We start from the raw sequence: 19,739 nt of genomic DNA, 5'->3' as shown, positions 1-19,739 counted from the left end.
CACAGTGTGTTGTTTGCAGGCTGACGATGTAATATAAAGTGAGAACGGGCACACTTTGTGATTGAGATATCTGTATTCGTAGCTGCCACAATAATTTTCCACTTTATTTGCATAATTTTTTTTTACGGTTTACGACAATTAATTTTACCAATGACACTTTTTTATACATTTAATTACATGAATATGAAAAATAATGTTATATTGTAATATATACATTTTCCCAGTTGTACATTGCATAGTTAAAAGACAGAAATCATGAATACCCTTTGTAAATATACATTGCGCTTTATTAAAACATGTCTAATTATATTCAGGGAATGTTTATTACATGGGCTGTCTGCAATCAACACCGAGCATATGGTACGCATGCTTCAAATTTAACACCACAAAACGTAATTATTTATATTTTTTCAAACAATATATACACTGTATGTGAATCATGTTTCTGTATGTTACGTGCTCAAATTACATAGGGGAAAGGAGTGCAAAGATAGCCGAAACATTCTGCTAAAAATACAATTTAGTTTTATAATAAGAGTATGAAGAAGGGCAGCACAAAAAAAAGAATTCTGTAAAGGCCCTTTTTTGATGCATTGGATCTGACGCCCGTGCTTGAACCTGAGAAAACAGGCGAGCAGACGGTGTGAGCTTGCAGTCAAATGGGTGAAATTGTTATGCATTTCAGCGCAATATCTTCAAACGGCAGCATTCATCGCAAATCAGCAGCGGGTTATAGGTTGTACACATCAATCACCATGTTAAAGGGGTCTATAGGTCCTTACCATGGCAACACGTGCCGTACTCTGGTATGGACGCACCGAGACGTTGCACTGCTTTGACTTTTGAGTGTGAGTTGAACAGCATGTGAGTTCACGATGTGACGGATGAAAGATGTTGAGTTCCGACGAGAATCGGCTCAATTTTAAAATGGAAAAGGCTCAAATATGCCTCGCTTGGATTGCATTTGGTGTCACGTCTTTAATTAGGCTACGAATATTGTAATGCCCATTGTTATTAATCCCCCCCCGCCTCAACTCTCTTTAACCTAATCTCCACCCCCAATCTTCCCTTCCACTGAAATGTTGTTTTCTTGCAATTGCTCATGACTCATTGGATCCATACTCTCTACACTGTACATTTCAAAACAAAGTGAACACATTGGAATACCAGCGCGTCAAATTCAGTATCACAACTTGATGCCATTCCTTCTCAAACGACAGTATATCCTGAGTAAGAGCTATCTTTCATTGCGCACGGACATCGTGCGGTATTTATTGCAAATTGAAGGAAGGCAGGTAGCATGCCACGTAAGTGGTCTTGATTTCGCAAGCGAAAAAAAACGGTCACATTGAAATTCCATATACCTACAAGCGTGTTACCTCAGTCCACGCTTGAATGCTGATGTGTTGATAAAGTCCTGAATATATGATAAGATTATGACACAGACAGGCAAGCTCCCCCTGCTAATATCTCGGCAAAAAGTGTGCCAAGGTCTAAATGCTTATCCTCCCTCATCTTCCCACTTTACGCTTAGTTCTGAACCCTCTTGCACTCTTGGTCTCTTCCCAGAAAAGAGATTGACCACTATCTCTTAGGAGATGTTCCTTAAATGATGGGCGTTTTTTTTACCAGTGGCATCTGCGCATTCTAACTACTAAACTACACTAGTTTCCACTGACCTAAATGTTAAAAGCACTCCCGATTCCAGCGGAAGTATACAGCTGCAATACTTATGCCCATGAACACAGGCCACCATGCCATAAACATCGCATTTAGAAGATGTTTTAAAATGCAATGCATTTAGTTGAATAAAATGCATCAGATCACTTCTAAAATACACATAACCAGTGTTGAAATTCTGAGGAAGTAAACCAACATCATTGAATTTGTTTTCCCATATACTCGAGAACAAGTATAATCACAAGCAGGAATACTTTGCAAGGGTTTTACTGTATTTACTTGTGACTTGTCAAAATATGCACTTATTACATATTTTATTAAAATGTATGCAATTGGATGATACGTTTATTAGTGCGTTGGCACTGCAATAGCAGATTTGAAAAATACGTTTCCAATCACATCTCCATATCAACACTGAGTTACATGATAAAATTAGTTGTTCCAGTACATGCAAACGAATTAGCCTGGCTATGGCTTTGTGCATGAAACCTACGATTTTTTTTCCAGATTAGTAATGGCCTATTGACCTTTGATTATTAGCATCACCATTATCAGCCTTGGTCAATCTACCGCTGAATAAAGACCTTGAAGCTGCTCGATTACGTTGATAATAATGTAACAGACAGACCTCACCGAACACGGGGATTAGATTATTGAAAAATGCCGTGTTGGAAGAAAAACAGTATTCGACAAATATTATCCTGTCATGGTAAAACTAGGGTTGCGTCCCTGGGTCTGAAATTAACACCCCCCTCTTTGTTTGACTAATTCTAGATGACTTCCACCATTGTTGCTCTACGAAAAGAAGCCGAGTCGCTCTTTCGTTTATTGCGTGTGAACGCTCTCTCAATTTCACTTCAACACAAAATCGCCATCTCCATTCTGCGTCCTACACAACGGCACTCGTGCCCAGTGCTTGCCCCTGACACTGTGACTTGAATGGCAGTGGGTCGCCATCCAGGCGTCCGTATGACGAACACCCTCAAGGAGTGGACAGCAAGATCCAAGCAGAAATGTCTGAACTTCCCATTGTATGTCTTGAGTGAGTTGCATTATCATTTTGTTTGCATGTTCACCACAAGTATATGTGGTTAATGCAGACATGATTCCTTGCAAAATTATACTATATTACTACCATACATTCAATAGTAACTTGGTAGTGCTATGCCGATGTCTTGTGGCTCTCTGCTCTCTTGGATATTGGCTGGCTTCGACCCAAAAGAGCTACGACAAGAATCTTCACCGGCCATGATTTTGTCACTCGTAGTGGCTGCCAGCAAGGAAATTGACGTAAGCCAACACAGATCTGACAGCAGCTATGGCATCCTAAAATTGACCACTCGAACAACTTCATCACTAAATGGGGTCTTAGAGATGAGGATCAAATGTACTGTCTAGATATAATCAGTCTCTACTACTTGGAGATGCGATATCAGACCAGTCGGTATAGAAGAGTGGGAGTTCTTCTCTGCTGGTGTTGGCTGAGAGAATGGGTAGATGGAAGCCCGTCATCAAGGGAGTAGCAGTTATTTGGGGTAGGTCTTGATTGCCGTAAATTGCTGATCACTATAAAGGTCTACGTACTAAGTGTTGAGTAAGAGTATACAACATTCTTGGGTGAGGTGGTTATAGCTCTCAACAGAGAACATCAACACGTTTCCCCTGATATTAATAGGGAATTCGTTACGAAGGGCAGAGCAATTTTAGAGTAATTCAAGACACATCCAACCAACTATTCACTCTCCATTAAGTTTACGATGAATTGCCGGAGTATGCAAACCATGTCTACATTTGTTCGGTGGACGTAAAACAAGCGTTTAACATTGGTTCCGCGTCGATATCTGGCAGGGTCTATAAGGGTATGGAGTGAATGGTTAGCTATTGTTCCCGTACAAAACTCCAACACATCTTCAAGGTATTCAGTGAAATATCTTCACTGTGGTCGTTGGACCTAGACAAGGGTGCATCTTATCACATCTCCTTTTCATTATTTAAATGCACAATATAAAAAAAATGCAACCGAGACAAAGAGTGCCCAGAATCGGGTCGTCCTGCGGTTTGCAGGTGACTTGGCTATTTTGGCTTCTGCCACGAGAAGTATTCGCAAATTAATGTTGTGAGACCAAGTCATGGAGTTCCCAAGATGCGCCGTCCAGAGCACTCTGCGCGTTAGTTGAGTTCCCCAGAATTACGCGGCAAAGTTCAAGTATCTCAGGGTTTTACTCAAAAAAAGAGGGACAATAGGATGCGAATATTGAATTTAAAACAGATTGGTGTAGTCAGTGCTGTCTCGTGAGAGCTATCATTACAACACCTGCATTTTAACGTTGTCCTATGGTTGTTAAACACTGCGGAATATGACTAAGTGAGATTTCTAGTACAAGCAACGAGAACGGTGACTGGGCTGACAAGGTTTCACAAGGTCAGACATTGAGTGATTTGAGATTCACTGCATGTCAAGCTATTCTATCTCAACATAAAGAGGTCCCTAATTCAATGGCCTCAACATGTATCTAGAACACTCAAAAGATAATGCTCTATGAATCAACCACCCATAGACATGACAACGACCTCGAACAACTTGGTAAAAACTCTCTACGAGTTCGAATGATGCTTTATTTCTGAATTGTAGCCAAACATTGAGGCGAAAGAGCAGGAAAAGCAGAACTAATAACTCAGCTTTTCCAGCAAGGTGAGAGGAAAAGTGGTTCCAAAAAATAATGAACTTTTTATGAAGCAAGTAAAAGGCAAGTAGTTTTTTTCCGTTTTATTCCATTCTGAAAGCTTTGATCACTTACAATATATCTACTTCAAAAGTTGAATTTCTGGTTGATGCCAAAAAACATTCAATTCAAGAACAACCACCAGTGCTACAGTATTAATCAAAACCCCTCCCACGCAACAAATATTCACACAAGTATAAGTGTTGTTAACATTTTTTCTAACAGCATAACTATCGCTGCACAAAAATCCACAACACTCAGTCCACCTGGTGTGGCACTCATGGTTGTGTATGACAAAGTCGTGCACACTATAGACAAAGTATTAAAAACAAATTACAATAACGAAAGTACGATATCTCTTTTAAATTTAATAAATAATCTAATATTCCTTTAAATTGCATTATCCAAGTCTTGCTCATGCTCATTTTATGATTAATGAAAGTCATGCAAATCTTAATAAGTATTTGTTTTGGGTGTAATTTGAGATGGGAATGTTTGAATGAGTTCGGGTGGATGACACCACAAATGAATATTAGATCCAGGAAAAGCTCCGGACTGAATTTAATTATTGTCTTGAAGACCACTTATTTCCTGCTTGGTTTAGGAAGCCCATTCACCTTGCTTCTACAGCAATAAGCATCCGAACTTACAGCAACGTGTGTACGCAATTACCAAACGAGCATCTTTTTTGAAATAATACATTTAAATTCACACTCACATTGTTGCTGTAAGCGTACGCTTGCAGAATTCATCCCAACTCCATTCTGTGCAAAGCAAGTAAAGGTGTAGGCAAGATGGTTGGGCTGTACTTTGTTGATTGTCAATGTCCTTTCAATGACAGAACAAGTCTCATTGGAGGACACATTCCTGTACGCACAGTACAAAACAGAACACAATTGCAGAATTAGTTTTTATCTCGTGACATTTTCCTTACCCATCATGTAATTTGCCAAAAAAAACAATAAATTAACACCAACGTTTGTTTTGCCTGTGTGTTATCGTTGTGTCTTCACCTTCGACATTACCAGAGTACAATGCAAATCAATGCGATGTTTAAATTTTAATGTACTATAACTTTGTAAAGTAGACAAAGCAAACAACGGAGGAAGCTGTGCAATACAGCCTGCTCTATGACTCAGGAGTCGGGTGTATGTGGGGGTACATGCTTGGGGATTTTTGTGGTATTTTTTCGAGTAAAAAGAAGAAATGGGAAAAGGATCCTGATTGGTGAAGCTTTGTATTTGTGACTTAAAACAAGATGCAAATCGAGTGACATTTCATCAGTTTGGTAACAACATCCTTTTTTTAATGCCACAATATAGATTTTTAAATGTTGTGGATTCGCTCTCCAACACATCGGTGTGCTATACTTGTAACGAATTGGCATGTTCTGTTTACGTGACAAACCTTACTAATTGGCTATGTCGGGTGGTGGTCTAACCCATAAACCTGTATTATGCACAATGTAGAAATTGGTAATCCTGTGAATATTTGCAAATAGAACCTTGTGGTTGTGTATTTGAACGTGTGTAAATGAACAATTTGGGGAATCGCCAACAGTATATGCTACTTCTGAAACCTCCAAACAAATAGTTAAACTTATAGCAACGCTTCATAAAGTCACAAGCAAAGCATTGCACCAAGCACATCTCTACAGAAATGGGCCCCACAAATACAGCTCTGCATCCCACAGGGGTCTTCTACGTGGCAAGACAATTTGGTATAAAGCAAATGGCCACGAGGCAAATGATAACAAAGACACATGCCATTTAATATCTACATCTTCGTTTTTATGTGCAGCCGCTGTATTGGCTTGGAATGCCCATTAGGGCGTGATCCACACTGAGAGCACGGATATGCTAGATGTCCTTGTGTGTGTGTGTGTGCTTATATACACATTATAGATTTATATGCTTTTCTACAAATACTCCAGGGTGTTTGTGGTTGTTGCAATAGCCCCTTAGCCTCCCACATTTCTCTCTCGAGAGACATGTAATTGGGAAAAAAACACTTTGTGTTTTAATATTTTATAAATACAATATTGTAAGACGTAAAGTCAACCCAATCCCTTCCAATTTTTTATGCAATGCTTCTGCCATATATACACTTGACATAGAACTGTATTTGAAATCTGGAATACTGTATATGTTGTAATTAAAACATAAATACTTCTACGTTTGATACCAGGCCATGGCTAACACCGTTTGAGACTAGGCTCAAAAGAAAGATGTCTCTGGTGTGGACCAATCAGTTTCAAGGACAATGCATATATTATCAGAGTATGTTTTTTGTTTGCATTCTGACCACAAGCATTGTGGTTAATGCAGACATGATTCTTTGTAAAAGGTTTCAGTTTGGTGTTTTAACATCTCAACACCTTGATTTGAAGCTTTCTTGACTGCAGGAATCCATACGCTTTGGTTCTTTCGGTAAAGTCACGTAGGTAGATAAATAATAGATCACGACGTTTCGATCGCAACACAAGCAATCGTCATTAGGTGGGACAACCACAGCAAGAAAAAACTGCTGAAGTAGGCGAGAAATCTGCCGTGGCACGAGGATATATAGGCCTCGGTAGTAGGGGGGAGGAGAGAAGGGGAGGAGGAGGCGGGGTCCACTTTCTGCCCCCCCCCCTTCTCTCTCCCCCCCCTGCAGCCGATTTCTCCAGTGCTGCCGCGTTGGCCCACTTTACTCCAGTGACCCGGGTGCTGCTGCGGGGTCCACTTTCTGCCCCCCCCACCCTTGTCTCTCCCCCCCTACTGCCGAGGCCTATATAACCTCGTGCCACGGCAGATATCTCGCCTACTCAGCAGTTTTTTTTGCTGTGGTTGTCCCACCTGATGACGATTGCTTGTGTTGCGATCGAAACGTCGTGATCTATTATTTTATTCTTCTACCTACGTGACTTTACCGAAAGAACCAAAGAGTATCTTAACACCTGTTTTGTTGCCAAAAAAATGGGAAAAAACTATTATTATACTACACTGTTTTTATTTTAGCAGGTAAAGCCCACTGAGCTATACAACTATTTTTCAGGAGCGAGCTGGCCGCAAATGATAGCTCAACAATGTGGCTCATCACTTGGAAATGTACAGCAGCCAAATACTTGAAACGCATGTTTGTAAATGTGGAGGGGAAACCCGGAGAAAAATCGATGTGACAACGGGGAGAACATGCAAAGTCCCAATATACAGGCGTCAGGGTCGGGATTAAACCCCCAATCTTCCAGTATACTAGGCGAGGTAGTTAACATCTCGCCAATGTGGCACCCCAATTTTACTATCTTTACGTTTTTATGTATTCATATGCATGAATAATCATAACACATACATGCTTACAAACACATGCAAGACAATATGGAAACATTGTGATGGGAGAGGTGAAAGCAATTATTTCAAATCTATCCAATGAAATCCGCTACATCTACCAAGGTCGATATGCATTTTTCAGAGATGTAATTTCTCTCTCATTGAAGACGAGGTAATGTTCTGAAGCAATTGCAGTTCCGATTTTGCAGGTGTCACTTCAACTGCGTAATGTGCACGGTGTGCTAATGTTGGCCTTGGTATTTGGTAAAGTCCCACAATGGCTTCTTGCGAACCCCATAATTTCGTTTTCACATAAATCGTGCATTTGTACCAGTATGTACAGTAAACGTGAAACGGTGTGAAAATGCACCTTGAATAATGACAACTTTAAAATTAGAGCCGCAACTATGCATGTCCCTGCTCACACCACTGCTGCAGAAAGTGTCTCCACAAGAGGGAGCTCTACGAAACCCCTGGAGAGGGAATTTTGGCCAAATAATCCATGATAGCCAGACATCTTAGAAAAGGTGGGGGAGTACTCACACTTTACCCCACCACGTGTGACCTGCCAATCCCCTAACTGTGGTGCACCCATTGATACTGTTGGGTGTACAGAAACTTGCCCATTATTTGTACTGCCAAGTCGGGAGATCGCACCAGCAACTTCTAGATTGCAAGTCCAGTGTGGTACTCATTAAACCATGGCAAAATCATTATTAATGCATACAAATGTGGGATATGTGTGTCCAGAGGTCATTTATAATCAGTGGACAAGGACTACAACCCAACCAGTGCTAGTTTTTGTTTTTAATAAGTGCTGGTATTATCATACATCTGCTAAAACAAAGTACTGTAATTAAAATACTGACTGTATATACCTTCAAAATGTGCAACCTTGCACGGCAAGTTATTTAATATTGCAAGGTATGCCATGGCATCTCGTCTTCACAAAGAGAAATCTGTATGCATTGTGTGTACTCACAGGGTATTCTGTATACCACACATTAAGGATCTAAATTAATCTCGAAATAAACCTGTAATTAATGTGGCATCAAGAAAGTCCACTTCCCGGTAAATGCTTTTATGATGTTTGCTGAAAGCCATTTTAATGAAAAACACTGCCCACAACGCTGACAAATTTGAACCAAATTTTGAAAATGCCCACCATCTATCTAAGTATCGTCATGGCAAATGCACCTGCCTCATTATTTAAACTCACCCATTTCTGGTGTTTCTAAATTATATACATTCTCAGTGAACTGAAATTATTAAAGTGTTCTCATGTCTTTGCATGTCTATGTGCGTGTTCTGCAAAATGGCTTTTATAATCATAGCATATTTTTGTATGAATCTACGTGGTATGTCCCTTCTACAAATCACCTTTGACCCTCCCACTCATCTTGTTAAACTCCTGATTTATTCTTAGAAAAATGGCTGAGAGAAAATGTATTTCCTAAGAGGTTTAGAAAATGCTTTTACGTACATTATTTTCATTTATCAAAAACAGCCACCTAGTGTACGTAATGGATCACCAATTTACTTCAAAGCGAACTCATGATTTAAACAGACCCGTACACATACTTGAGCGTATGAATTCACGACCGTATTAATGCATACAAATATTGTGCGCACATGTTATAGGTTTCGATATATGCTACATGTGCGCAAAAGCACATACACACAAGGACATGACCACACCACAAAAACACAGAGACAACACTGCACCACAAAGATAATGCTCATTTGAGCCAAAAATGACTTCGGCTTTTTTTTGGTTGACAGAGATAAAGCCTACAACCGCAGTTTTTTTTCTGTTTTGTGCCTTCAGTGATCTGGAATCATCAAAATGTGCCCGAAGAAGAAAGGGTTCACACAACACTTTTCACCCACTATGACATATATATATTGGAAACATTGACGCTGGCAAAGTGAAAGTAAAGCTGAAAACTATGAAAATTAAAAAGAATGTTTTCAGTTACAATCAGAGACAGAAGAGGAACACGCAGCTCAGTCAACAAATACAACATTTAAAAAAGTACGTGGATTTGGGGAGACTACATCGCTGGAAGGAATGATGGATGATGGTCGAGACTGACAATGGAATGGCAGCGCCAAGGACAAAATACACCTAAGAGGAAGAGCTATGATGTGAGAGACACAGTGATGAGCTCAGCACACGTGCAAGAGCGAGATGGACTGGGATCGTGAGACTGTGAGGGATGGCAATGAATTGGGGAGACCTTCGTTCGAGCTGATGATCATGGTGATGAGCAAATCTAGCAAGAGCCTTGCACACCAATTACTTTTAGCATTCATGAATAAGAAGTATGTAATGCATAAATGAATCAGAAACACAAGATGAATGATAAATGTTTTTTTTTAATTAGTAGTGTTTCCCTGGACATCAATTATCAAGATGTTTGTCACATGTTTTTGAGTTCAGGATTTAAGCCCTAACAGATACATTATCACGTGCAGGATTTGACTTCCAGTGGTTTTGTGGTGCAGTTTATGCATGCTGGACTTCTTGCGCACCTTATGTAAGCATTACGGTGTGTGGTGCTCAACAATTACTGCATGCCACGGTGGGTACTGTGTGGCACATGGTGTATCCAAGGCACACGTGTGATAGCGCCAGAGTTTGAATGCACAATACTTACACGGAAAGTCATGCGGTGTTAATAAAAAGTTGTTATCACGACACAAATATAAGAAGCAAATTTTACCTGTAACTGCTCTCAATTAGGCCGTTTTCTTCTTGATTGTCCTCAATGAAATTTCCATTGGATGTCCACCACACCAGAGGATATAAATCGTGGCCAAGGTTGTACATAACCTTGCAAGTTATGTTTACTGCCTGACCTGCAATAGCCAATGAATGATCAGAAATACAGCACTGTATAAATATATACACATATAAATGTAATACAATATTATTTAAAAAAAAAACGCATACAGTGTGAGCTATGTTTGAAAAAAATTATGATAAATAGAAGTGATCTTATTGAAGTTTTCCTGAATAAATAAAGGACATTATTAATGCTATTATTTCTACAGCATTTAAATGTCTTTATCTTTGTACAAGATTTTACTACAATCTGTGAAATTACTCATGCGATGCTCTGCATGTTGATGAGGTGGATGCCATTCATGGTGATGGTGGTAGGGAATAGTGGTACAGTGGTTAACAAGTGAAATCAGAATCTGTCCTGCCCTCCTTTATATAAGCTCTGAGCCTCATCCAGACCACCAGCTGAAAATAACTAAATAAACAAATGCCTGGTGAAGTGTGTGAATATCAGCACTAGCAAAACAAATGTTCTTGGTTGCTGTGCGAATCACACTACACCCTCGCTAACATATTTTCCCCCAAAATTATGTATAGCTACACAGGTGATGCTGTTTTTGTCTGTCTTGGGTAGAGGGATTTTAGGTTGCGAGATGGTGGTATAATAGAAATATTCTGGGTTACAAATTTCATTTTATATTTTCTTTCCTAATAATGCCTTCTATTGCCAGTGCAAAGCCTTTCTGCAATTGCAAATATAAGACCTGATATTTCAATTCCACAAAAAGCCAATCCAATACAAATCATTCCTAATCAGAATTTGCATTCCCATTCACTCTGTGATTGAGACCCACGTGCAGTTATACGCTTCATTTTCAGAGTGCGCCATTCAAATGCAGTCCATTTACAAACACCTACAAGAGTCCATTAGCAAAATACAATATCATCAGGTTTCCGTGAAAACTCCACAGGTAGTCCTGACCTATATATTTAAGTGTCTGCATAACAATGCATCCCTGTGTTTCAAACAGCATTAGCTCTCCCCAAAGGTTTGTTACAGTGCTAGAAAGTGATATTCAGATGCTTCATCTTCTTCACCAATAGGATTTTCACGATATATGTTTTTCCCAACACGATATTAGTTTAAATTATATGATGCTTACCACAATATCAGTTTCCGGTGTCTTTGTAATTGTAGATCAAATTATTTTTGTATTGTGTTTGTGCTTTGCTGTAAGTCTAGTATGAATAAAGATGTCTTAAAAGTTATTCAGCTGCAGTTCACTCAACATAAGCCTTGCCATGAGTCTTATAATTCACAATCATTTACAAAATAATTAACAGAATGCTAAAAATATTACGTCATATTACTACCATGCCACCACTTGCTCAAGAATGTATTTCGCAAAGCACAGAAGTTGAATTTATTCATGAGTTTGTTATTTCATAAATAGTTAATCAGGAAAATATTTATTTTGCAATGATAATCACGATATAAAACACATTTGCAGAATGGGTGATACGATTATCGTACAATACATCGTAGAATCACCATATATTGGCAACCCTACTCACCACAATCTACAATCATGATCAGCAAAATGCATGCTCAATCTACTGCTGGATGATTGCTTCTCAATGTTTACATGATCACCCATGGTCATGTGGATGTTCAGATGTGCTGCATATTCGTTAATTCACTGAACAAATCACACGTTGGGATTCCCCGGCGATGCGTTCCTTCTTGTTAATGCTGTCCCATGAAAGTTTAACTTATCGATTGTTGTTCCTTCTAGTGACCTACCCAGGCAAAGTAGAATATAGTATACAATGAATGCAATGCCTTCAGTTCTTGTTCACTTTTTAATTCACACATTTCTCATTTCGCCCAACACAAAAAAGACTTGCTCTTTATTTTTATTTTTTCGTCGGATGTTAGCTTCTTGAGAAAAGATAGGAACTGAGGATTATGAAGGAAAGAACATTCAGAGATATTTTGAGCACGAAAATGATAATATACGTTATTAAAAACTAGGAAATAGGTTTAACCCTTTCTGGTAATGAAACAGGCGGTGTTGAGATGTTCAAACACCAAATAGAAACCTTTTGCAAGGAATCAAAGCTGCATTAACCACACATTACTTGTGGTGAACATGCAAACAAACAAGCATTGAAAAAGGTTATATTAGATAATATATACGTTACGTGAAATTATGAATAAATGAATATGACAAATTGTGATTTTCTATGTTTCTTGGATGATTTTCTATTTCTCCCAACTGCCATTGTTTCTCCATTTCGATTGGTTACAGTTTCACACTATAGGAACATTGTCAGTAGCATTTAAATGCAAGTGTTAGTTGAATCCGATTACTGATTAACATTTTAACGAGTGACTCACACATGTACTTACCAAGAGAAACGTTTCTGGAATTATTCTTTCGAGGTTGAAGAATTTGAGGCTTTTTTCCCATCACAATTTCTACACGTGAAAATATACTTCAAATTAGTTTGAAATACTACGTGTTACCAAAGCAATATTAAAGGAGAAAAAAAAAGTGTCAAACTTAGCTCGCCGTTTTTCTCTAATCATTAAATAGGCATGCATCAGTTTCGTTCCAAACTGGTTAATTACCTTTCACTTGCAGGCTAAATGTTTTGCTTGCTTTATGATGTCTGCCAAACTTCTGGAAGTGCACTTCACATGTGTATTTCCCCGCATCTTTTACAGTCACGTTGTGGATCGTCAATTCATTCCCTCTGTTCTGCTCTGCCCTCGCATCTATGGCACTACAATTCTGCAACAAATAAGCAACAAGAAACCTTTTTAATTGGCATTTTACATTAAATACATACATTGATATGGCGCTTGGCACTCAACAAATATCAATGAAATACCATTGATCCTTACATTAACTCCTGCAATGTATTGTTGAAATCGTGAGAGCGCACAAAGCCATCACTCTTAACAATAACAAACAACTCACATTTGAGATTTATTGTATATTCATGAGACATTATAACAATTATTAAAATTAGTTACATCGAGGTTTTTTTTGTCTCCCTTTTAAGCATACAACTGCAAGGCGCATCAGAGTTGATTGCATGGACACACCGCTAGAAGGAATAATGGCCGGTGGTCGAGACTACCAACAGAGTGGCAGCCAAAGGTGCGTGAGCACCCGAGAAGTACATTTACTGAGGAGATGGAGGGATGAAATCAACTTGTGTGCAGGGGCTAGATGGATCGTTGCATCGCAAGGCCATGAGAGGGGACAATGGCTTGGCGAGACATTTGTCCAGCAGTGGAAAGGTCATGCATGGCTGATTATGATGATGATGATGATGAAACCATTAAGATTCTTTCTAAATGTAATTTTTTTTGCCACAAAAGTGCAAGGATAACCAGTGTTTTTAAAGGACTTTCCCATTCTCCCGTGTCTTTCTCAAAAGCCAAACTCTCACAAGGGGACTAAACGCAGAGTTGATGCAGTGTTAATTATTACAGATTCTACAGCATTGACTTTAATAATATAATTAATGAATAATTAAAAGTGGATATTTTGTTTATTTCATGAGTAGAGGTTTTGAAAAAGAACTAACATTTTATTTAACAAAAAATACTCCAAGATGTCACATGGTACAAAAAATTCCATGATTTTCTGTTAAAAAGAGCATGTATTATACCTATGTGACTTTACCGAAAGAACCAAAGAGTATGGATCCCTGCAGTCACGAAAACTTCAAATCTAGATTCTGTTAAATGAGTTCACTACATTGCTAACAATGGAGCATATGTTAAAATATTTTGGTACTCAGACCTAACCTGTAAAATCTGTTTGTAAACAATACACTTATCAGAGGAACCAACGCAGTATTGACGTAGTTCTACATTGGGTTAAACCAAAACTGGTCGGGGGAATTCACAAAGTTGCGACACAAAAACAATGGATAAACAGAGCAGAGTGGTTCAAATTAGGGCCATCAGCCTAACCAGTCAGGTGATGGCGATGGCAGCGATGATAACGTTTCTACCAGCATGAGGTTTGTACTCCCATGAGACGAAAAAAGCAGAAGTCATGTGGAACTTCTATTGCAGGAAAAACAAATGATGTACAAATAGAGAGTGAATGCATACATATAACTGGTGAGCGTTAATACCTTGTACCAAGTGAAGTTTGCATTTTCTGATAATTGAAGAATTTCACGTGGACAAAACAAGCGTTTACTCTTTCCACTTTTAGTAAAGCTACTGTATAGATTATTTCCACTGTAGCAAAGGTGGTTTTCTGTAATAGCCACTGTGAAGTTAATGCAGGAAATTGCATTTCTGAAACAAAGAAGACAGTTCCGTTCGTATGTTAATCGATTAAAATACCAATAATACTTAAAGCACGTAATATAATCTGTACACTGATTATTAAATAAAAAAAATTTGGAAAACACTTTTTTCCCAAGATTTAAACTGACAAAAATATATTCGGAATAAGTGTGTGTGTGTGTCTGTCTGTGTAATTGTCTCGTGCAATATCTGGCCTTCAGATCTCTGAGACTCAATAGGCTTTAGACTCACTGCAGATGGCAGACGTAAAGCCCTTGATCATCTCTGTGACTTGGTAGAAACCACACGGCGTGGCCATCCTCCACAACGCGGTGTTCTTCGAATGCTAAAGCCCGTTGGCTTGAAGAGTCATTTGAAACCTTGTGCCATCTGACAGCGGTGGCATCGGACGTAGAAATTTCATTTGACAGGTCACACACTATCATTGATGCGTCACCCTCTAGTGCCTCCACGTGTGATATCTTATCCTTGCTGCATACTGAAAGACACACATTGCACCGATTACTAACACGCGGCGCTGGATAAAACATTGCTGTAATGTAAAACCGATGCTTGTGTGAATGTGAAATGTGCTTTGTAATGAACTGACCGTGGTTTTTAGGTATCCTTGTGGACTGGTAGTTTAAGCAGTTGGCGGACATAGACAAATATAAAATGCAGAGACATGTCCCCATTCTGTTCTTCAGCGTCATTGCAATTTCTTGAACCTGTTTGTGGAACATAGCAATGCATAAAATCACCATCAGCTACAGTCAATTCACTGCTGCATGAATCCCTCTCAAAACCATCGCGAGCTCTCACATCCATCGATGCAGCAATCCGTCTAGCACAGTGGTTCTTAACCTGGGGTGCATGCACCCTGGGGGTGCGAGGTGCCCTTTCTGGGGGTGCGAGACATGCCAGATTATTTTTGAAGGTAAACCATCGAAAGCTAAATTAGGCACGGGCACGTAAGTACAACTAACTTTGTTTCATCAAACTTATGTATTTATTAACATTACACTTTTTTTTACGATTAAGAACCAAAGGGGTGCAAGGCTGCAGTCAAGGTTAAGAACCCACTGGGTCTAGCACCTGCCCACAAACTTTCATCAACTCCGTCTCCTCGGCAGACATCCCCTTGAGCATTTCCTCGACTTTGGCTGCCTCTGTCATGACACGTGTTAAACTCTGTTCATGCGGCTAAGCTGCAATGTGCAGAATGTGTACAAGACGAGGATCACCTCGTTTAACCTCATAGACCACGTGTCCATACTATGGATTGCAAAGTAAACCACCGAAGCCTGCGCTCCTTGAATGGAGGAATAGCAATACTATACCAACTTTCCCCTGAAGATTCTAGATTTAAAGTTTTCATGACTGCAAGGATTCATACTCTTTGGGTTATTTCGGTAAAGTCACGTAGTTGAAAACAAAATAAAATAAATATAAGAAAACAACTAAATTAAATCACGACGCTTCGGAAGCAACACAAGCATCCGTCATCAGGTGTGACTGCTCCAGCAAAAATTACTGTAGCGTATGAAGAGGACTATTTAGAGACACATGTTTATATAGGGTACTAGGGGGGGGGGAGGAGCCAAGGGGCCGGGAGGAAACTCCCGTGGTATATTGTGACCGCCTATCGTTGGAAGCACAGGACACAATAGGGTTGTTTGGCAAGCAACACTAACTGCCTCTTTTTCTCACACATGTCAATGTTCATCCAGTGCACAAAATACTCATTTCTAAGGTCGAGTTGATCCAAGGAGCCCGACGGATATGTTCAGATATTACTTGGCTCTGACGTTGTGCTGTGGCTTGGCTAGTAATCATGTCCAGGCCACCGAGATGGTAGCATCGTGTCACAAATACACAGCAGCATTTAACAATGTATAAGTACTGTACATCGCTTTAACTCAAACAAACTCGCAATAGCAATTATCTTATTATACGTAGAAATATAGAGTTAGACCTTGACAAACAATCATTAGTAGTGTTGGAGATTATCTGGGGAGTATGAGAATTATCTTCAAATATTTCACTTGGCTTAGCTCTGCTGGATAATACGTAAAAGATAACGTATTGTTCACCAGACAGTGAAATTGGAGCAGGTGTGTAGTGGTTAGCGCGGAGACAACTACAGACTTGGGAAACTGAGGTGAATTCCCAACCACAGTTCACACGAGTGGTGACTGATATATGAATCAGTCCTAGACCTTCCCCATTCACAAACCCAAACTCACCAGCATTGTGAAATATGGTCAAAAACCCTCCGTGACTTACGACATAGGGCAGCCTTTTTTTTTACAAGTGAAGCCAATAAACGAGTAGTACTCGACATTATCAACGTGAAATGTCATTCAAATAGGCATTGAGTGAATCATCGTGTGAATGAAGACACCCAAAGGGGATATTTAGCTTAACAATAATGAATGTGGGCACAATTGTGTATGCATGTCTATTTTTTTTTATGTCCAGTGTTTTCAGTTTCTGTATTTATATGTTCATTTAAAACAAATCTAAGTCTTCAATTATTTCACGGTTCTAACAATCGTTCCTGTGCCCGGAGTACTACATCACAGTACCTGCTCACACCATTTTCACATCACTCCACAATTCCCTCGATCTTCCTTCACCGTCAGTCAAGAACACTTGTGAATCACTTCTGCCGTTTACCACCCACATTTCCAGTAGAGCATTGCTCCTGCACAGTGTGCTAATTTTATATTTACAGCGTTGAAGCCATAAAAAACACATGCGGCATCGCCGTTCTTATCACCTGCTATGGCTTCTACGTCTAAACAATGCAGATGTTCATTTAAAAAAAACTACCTACCTTTGTACGTAAAAAACTCACCGACATAAAAATGACAGTGCACGTACAATCGCCTCCAACTGACTTACAAGCACCAAGCTTGGTGTAGCTATGCGGAGATTCTTCAATTCGCAATAAAAAAAAATCTGTCCGATGTACCTTCGTGTTGCATCGCATGTACAGCACAACCGTAAAGAAAAACCCCTACGCAATATCACAATGAAAAAGTTACGAGTTCAAATCCCGGTCAGGGGGTCAACTCTCCCCATCATCCCACCGACAATTGATAAAATGTATGAATCTCAAAAAAATAATTGTTCCCACGGAGAGTCTGACCCCTTTAACGACAAGGGAAATGTCAACTGCGGCACAGAGACCACCAACGAAAATAAGTGCCACTCAATAGCACATTTGGACATCCGAGGCCCCACTGCATTTTGAATAGAGTAAGGTGAAGGTAAAATTTCAGCAATTGTTCGTTCATGCTACGGCTGGCAGAAGGGTCTTCACTTAAAGGCAGCTCGAGAGAGAAAGAGAGGGCCATTCTTGCAGGATATATCGGCCTACTCTGTCACGCACTAGCATTGCTAGTTGACTTCACGTGGCGTCAATCCTTTCTACTCCTGACGCCCTGGCCGAGAGAGGCAGGGGAGACTGAACAAACGCGCGCATTGTTTCAGCTGATGCACCGGGAGGTCGAATTGAGCAGGCGACCTCTGGACTGCGAGCCGAATAGTTGCTCATCATTCAACAATGACTAGCCGTACGCATCCCCCGAGTTGAATAAAACACTCGTAGATGCAAGAGCGTGCCCGCGCGCGCGCGTGCGCGTTCGTGGTCTAGACGCACGTGTTTGATTGCGATGAAGCTGGTTCACCGGTCCAAGCGGCAGGAGCAGCAGAACAGAGTGAATAAGGAATGTTGTCCGTGACTTCGCACAGCCCTCCTTGTTCCCTGAGAAAGCGTGACCTGTAAATGGGAACTGCAAAGGTGACGTCCAATAAAATATGCTTGCATAACCTTCTATTTCAATCTGCACCCTGCACAAATGTTAATGGCAGCCGAGCCAAGCAAGGGTAGTGCTGTACTTTATAATGTCATCACGCAGCCAGGGTATGATGCCACTTGTCTACGTGATCACGTCCAGGGTGTAACCCTCGAACGCATCCGCTTTATCGAGTGCACAGAGCCAGGGTGTAATCAGTGCTGTTGTAATAAATGGTTTAATATTAAATAATAATCGTACTCTCGTCGAGAGTTGATTAATTTCATTTGGCACTTGCTGTCAGGTTAGATTACGTTACCTATGTGTCTGCATATTTCTTGCCACTGATTGATATCTGTACTGATATATGATTTGTAGGAATGGCTGCGTGATTTCATAATTACAGCACATACGAAACAACTATACTGTCATGTGAAGCATAATAGGTTTATGCTTTTTCAAATGTTTTATCGAATAAATACATTATTATTGTATTCGTATATTGTGCTGAATTATATATACTGTACCGCAATGGGTTCATATAACTCATATAGCCACTAGAGGCACTACATTCACCACAATGTTTAAGAGGGGAATTCTTGAATGCCTTAAACCCTGAATAATGACAGGTCATCACATTGCCAGGGAGACAAACCATTGCATTATGAGGGTATACCTTTACATACATATCTATAGTAATACGTACTTGTATTCATGAATTGTATCTTAATACTATAGATTAAAACAAAGATTGTCAAAATGTATTCAAAACAAGTATGCATTAAAGTAGGGCTGATATTGAAGTCATGTTTTACATTCTACCCAGTAGTATCACAATATATATCAGCACAATGCAATACATAAAACATCATCATAATCCTAGATTTGAAGCTTTCGTGACTGCAAGGATTCATATTCTTAGGTTTTTTCGGTAAAGTCACGTAGGTAAAAAATTAAAATTAATAAAAGTAAAATAAAAATAAAACGTCGTGATTTTTATTTTATTTTTATTTTACTTTTATTAATTTACATTTTTTACCTACGTGACTTTACCGAAAAAACCTACGAATATCATCATAATCATCATGGCAAATAATACATATTAATTATAATTTG

General features: G+C 39.5%; 1 protein-coding gene across 4 annotated transcripts; it reads right to left on the bottom strand.

Moving 5' to 3' along the window:
- Window positions 1-54: 54 nt before the first annotated feature.
- LOC144720658 (interleukin-1 receptor accessory protein-like 1-A) lies at window positions 55-19,113 on the bottom strand. 4 transcript variants are annotated; one of them, XM_078597576.1, is made up of 9 exons: window positions 18,488-19,113; window positions 15,431-15,548; window positions 15,073-15,319; window positions 14,661-14,829; window positions 13,135-13,297; window positions 12,913-12,981; window positions 10,438-10,573; window positions 5,122-5,270; window positions 55-618 (listed from the first exon to the last, which is right to left on the bottom strand). In XM_078597576.1, the coding sequence occupies exons 2-9, from the start codon at window positions 15,531-15,533 to the stop codon at window positions 527-529; spliced, it is 1,128 nt and encodes a 375-aa protein (XP_078453702.1). In that variant the 5' UTR covers window positions 15,534-15,548; window positions 18,488-19,113; the 3' UTR covers window positions 55-526. The 4 variants fall into 4 exon arrangements, with proteins under 4 accessions (XP_078453702.1, XP_078453703.1, XP_078453701.1 ...); XM_078597577.1 differs by lacking the exon at window positions 18,488-19,113 and adding an exon at window positions 16,217-16,371; XM_078597575.1 differs by lacking the exon at window positions 18,488-19,113 and having other exon boundaries at window positions 15,431-16,371.
- Between the last annotated feature and the right edge of the window lie 626 nt (window positions 19,114-19,739).

This window comes from Lampetra planeri, chromosome 9 (genome assembly GCF_965212315.1).
Source record: "Lampetra planeri chromosome 9, kcLamPlan1.2.h2, whole genome shotgun sequence".
Taxonomy (NCBI): domain Eukaryota; kingdom Metazoa; phylum Chordata; class Hyperoartia; order Petromyzontiformes; family Petromyzontidae; genus Lampetra; species Lampetra planeri.
The sequence above is the reverse complement of the archived record's forward strand: the minus strand, read 5'-3'. Positions and strand labels throughout refer to the sequence as shown.

What these genes read in the sequence shown, in the direction of transcription:
- LOC144720658 (XM_078597575.1), bottom strand. Translation starts at nt 15,584, where the DNA reads ATGGTGATTTTATGCATTGCTATGTTCCACAAACAGGTTCAAGAAATT. An exon ending in CTAATTGAGAGCAGTTACAG is followed by an intron (nt 5,271 to 10,437) that starts GTAAAATTTGCT and finishes CTGTGCGTACAG; the next exon opens with GAATGTGTCCTCCAATGAGA. An exon ending in CGTACGCTTACAGCAACAAT is followed by an intron (nt 619 to 5,121) that starts GTGAGTGTGAAT and finishes CTGTTTTCTCAG; the next exon opens with GTTCAAGCACGGGCGTCAGA.